The sequence below is a fragment of the Scardinius erythrophthalmus genome (genome assembly GCF_964197995.2).
Source record: "Scardinius erythrophthalmus genome assembly, chromosome: 8".
NCBI lineage: Eukaryota > Metazoa > Chordata > Actinopteri > Cypriniformes > Leuciscidae > Scardinius > Scardinius erythrophthalmus.
In genome coordinates, this window is record NC_138228.1 from 6,547,522 (window position 1) to 6,551,776 (window position 4,255).

At 38.6% G+C, this 4,255-nt stretch overlaps 1 protein-coding gene across 1 annotated transcript in view; it reads left to right on the plus strand.

Moving 5' to 3' along the window:
• Positions 1-526: 526 nt before the first annotated feature.
• The window catches only part of idh2 (isocitrate dehydrogenase (NADP(+)) 2), a 12,770-nt gene continuing 9,041 nt past the window's right edge, over positions 527-4,255 (plus strand). The window contains exon 1 of the mRNA XM_081373152.1: positions 527-912. Within this exon, the coding sequence (XP_081229278.1) occupies positions 801-912 (112 nt within the window). The 5' untranslated portion in view covers positions 527-800. The remainder of the gene's footprint in view (positions 913-4,255) is intronic.

Genomic DNA, 4,255 nt, shown 5'->3' on the forward strand with positions numbered 1-4,255 from the left:
GGACATCTGAACTCATTTGTGAAGAAACCTATTTTTTATTTTATTATATGCATACATTAACTGCAAAACCAACAAAAAAACAAAAACAAAACCTAAAATTACCTAAAGTTTTATGTTGTGAATTTTGTGAGGCAGAACATAAAATGTGTATTTAACTCCTCAGCCTACTCAGACACTAGCTTTGTAGCACCTTGAAATGACCTGCAGCAGCTCTACTACGCATGCGCACAATCAGACCCTCGCACCTCCCATTCTTTCACCCAGTATGGTAACACAACCCAGCTAAAATTAGCGGAGCTGCTCAGCAACCTGACAACGGAATGTGAAGATGTTATCCGCCTGTTCCGTGTCTGTTACTTATGCCAAATAAATAACACGAATAAAAACACCGCAACTGTGAAAATCCTTCACTGAAAATTCTTCTAAAAATGAAAGTATATGTATATATGTAAAAAAAAGATCAATGCAAATGAGCACATTCCTAGAGTGCACAATCGGAAATAACTCCAGACGCCTGTGAAGGGTTAACTGAAAACGAAAGAGAACGTGCAAACTGTGCGTTATCAAAAGTCACCAGGTGGAACATCGATGTGTTGCGTATTCAAATCTGATTGGCCAATCGCCCCTTCGATGATTTTTAGTCCTGACCTCATGTACTTGTGACGTCGGCCCTGACACGGAGGCGGAGAAGAGCTGCGTTTATTCCCGTTTGCTCCGATTCATTCGACCCTTCCTTCGACCGGAGTTAAGTCGGGAAGCAACCTCTAGTGTTTTCGGCTAGGATTTAAAAAAAAAGCAGCATGGCAGGTTACCTGAAGGTCCTCAGCTCTCTCACTAGGTCCGCCGCCACTCTATCAAAAAACCCCGCCGTTCTGGTTCCAGCTTCTTGCCAGAGTTTGCAACAGAGGAACTGTGAGTTTTCCACTTTCAAATGTGTATGTAGATATGCCAGTAAAGCCGCATTAACCGGCGCTTTAACACCGGTTAATGCTTATCTGACACGATGGGCTTTTAAATTTAAATATCCTTACACCCCTGCCACATACCTCATGTTTGTTTCGGACAGTCGTATTTCTTTCAATCTGCCGGTTTGCAGATTCTCTTCGCGGCTTCTTCTAGCGGAACGTTATTTTCGCGGTGACGTTGTACGTTGCAGCGGGAGTCGCGCGCTGCGCTCGCGTTTCTTTGTTAGCTTGTTGGATGCCTTTTAAAGAAAAGGAACATAATACGATAGTTTAGTTTATATTAATCCATTGTGTTTTCTAATCCAGTTTTAATTACAACATTGCGTTGGTAAACAATCTGACGACGATGAATGAGAAAGTGTTTTTTTTTTTTAATCGTCCATAAGGTTTGCACACACACACAGGCAGCGGGGTGACTTATGAAACCATTCGCGCCTACAATACTGCTGTAAATGATCTAAGCATTTAATCAAATAGCTTTGTGATGCAAGATTATCCGGTAACCAGTTATACGTGTGTTTACAGGGTTTTGTCAGTGTTTTGTTTGTGATACAGTGTATATCATTTCAAGGTCAGTCGGCCTGGTCAATACGTCGTATTTACTATTGACTCAGTGCTGGCCCTAAAGTGAAGGTGTAAATGACCCGCATGCACATTATCTTAATTAAGAAACGTTATATTTAACTATTACATCATTATTTTATCCCTAGTTTTATATACCCTAGTTGATATGGAGGCTGCATTGATCTAAATGTCCTGTTTGCTACAACTGAACTAACGAGTAATCATGTGAAACATGCATCTCAGGTTGTTTCTTTAAAACATGGGACAACTTGAAGGGTGGAACCTCACAGACAACTGAATGATTTGGTGTAATGTCCTGACTGGTCCTGACACTAGCTGTCCCTCAGGATTGTTCAAATGTTGGAGGTTTACTTGTTGTACACATGTCCTCCAGGTCACCTTTACACTTTACTCTGAATGAGTTAGTCCTAATTAACAGTAGTGCTCATATATCACATCCGAGTAATGAAATGTGTAAATGACAGCCTTTTGCACTTGTGGTGTGCCACATTACAACTTTTGCATTGACAAGTTTATTAGAAGATGCTTTTGCACTGAATGGTTGTGTTGGCATGTCTCGTTCCCTAAGGCGGATTTGGATTATTATGGGTCTTTCTTTGAGCTTTTAATATAGGTGAAGTGTCGGCCACAGTTTATCCAATGCAAAGCGTTCTTGCATCAAGAAGTAGTCTTGCACTTCAAATCGACTTTAATGACATAAGTTCAGGCACAATGCCAAGCAAAATCGCATGTTCTCTCTCATTTAAGTCACAAGGTTGGATATTCGGATACATTCGCCAAGAGGTTTTATGGGTTGTAATTAGAGATGAGAAGGCCACAATGTTCATTTAGAAATATTTTTTTAGAAATGTATTTATATTTATTCCTGAGTATATTTCCGTATGTATAATTTCCTGAATATATATAATTTCCTTTTTTTTTTATGGTTGTATTCTGTGGATTAAAAATGTGCGTTATCTTCCACTATTTCAAGAAGCATCAGAGCTGCTGTTGCCAACCCAGCTGATTAGTTTTTTCACTAATTTATTTTTAGTGTCTCCTGGTGCAGCATCTTCATGAAATAGCTAATTTTCAGACACTTTCTCTCTAGGTCACTTTTGAGCTGCTTTTGAATGTCATCAGTAGGGAAGGGTAGAACAATATTTGCTCAAATGTTTGTGAGAGGACTCCATGTGAACATTGTTTTTTTATTTTTATACTGACCTTCAAGTGTGGAGCACAAGTGTACACTGTTTGCAAATGTCATTGATAACTGAAAATCAAAGGGCCGTGTGAGAATGATAGCTTGCTATATGATATGCTGACCACATGCTTTGTGTAGAAGCTTAGATACACGTGGGTTGACATGGCCTTTTCCTTTCATAGTTATAAGTTTAAAGGAATAGTTTGCACAAATTCTTTCATTTTATTCTCACTGAATTTGGAATGACTTGAGTTTGTAAATTGAAAATTTTGGGGTAAACTATTTATTTAATGTTGTATTGACCTTTGACAGTTTACATGGAAATGCAATATACCTTGCAATTATATAAATATAGCAATGTAACAGATAAGATTCAAAAAGTCGTGCCAAATGTTACTGAATGGCTAATAAGTCACTTTCGATTGCACTTTCTCGCTCGTTGTGATAACTAACTATTCCACTTTTCCCATACCAGACATGGGTCAAAGTAACCGGAGCAACTTTTCTTTATTTACGGCTATGACGAGACAAGACGAGGCCGAGTAAACCATGTACGCAATTTCCCTAAAAAAAAAACATTACATCAAGTCTAAAAAATAACACTTATAATAGGTTTATCATAGTGAATCAGGGTAAGACAAAAAAAAACGTTTTGGAAGAAGGATTGATGTATTGAATTTTGTTAATTTTGGACAAAACAAGTTACATAGTGTACTTTAGTGCATTGTTGCACTCAAATAAGAGTTTAGAAGGAAAGAGTTGTGTAGAACCTACTAAAATTTTGTGTTAAAATTGTTTGGAAAAGTTCCTAAAATAGGTGACGTTGGAAATTCGAACTGGAAATGCTAGAGTATCGTCCGTTGTGCAATAGTGTGAGAGTAAAATGGCAGTGTGCCATATCATGCTTACTGCATGTTGTTTGATCATGTACAATTTTTCAGAAAGAATAACTCATTCTGAAAGTAAAAGGCAAAATTGTTTTAAAAGGGCATTTGTTTGTAGATCACAAGTCCTTGCTTGACCTTTTTCAGATTCTGTTTCTTACAGGATGGAAAGATGAGCGTTTCTGCAACCCACCGTGGAACATGAGCTCATACCTCAGCTCAGCATAAATGTATCATTAATGGGAGGATTCATGCTTTGTGCAGATGGCTGCGCTGTTGTTAGGAACAGTATTGAAGCATGCTTATATAATCCTGCCCATGAACTCCTCTCCCGCTTTAGCATGCTCTCCCCAGCGCTCATGACTAGTGAGAGGATTCTTTTCCCCAGGATTCCCTGTTTATGTAATTTCTGATCAAGAACACTGGCAGGTTGCAAGCGAAAGGCCTTACCCATAATGCAGTTTTGGTTGACACAGCTGTGCTGAGCGGCTGGTAACTCTATCTGAACGTTTTTTTTTCTGTCCCTTCTTTTGCCTGGGTTTTGTTGTTTTAGACCTGTGATATCTTGGATTTGCAGAAATGAAATGGTCTGACCAAAGAATTGATCCCCATTCATCCTTTATATTAGACTTTTGAGT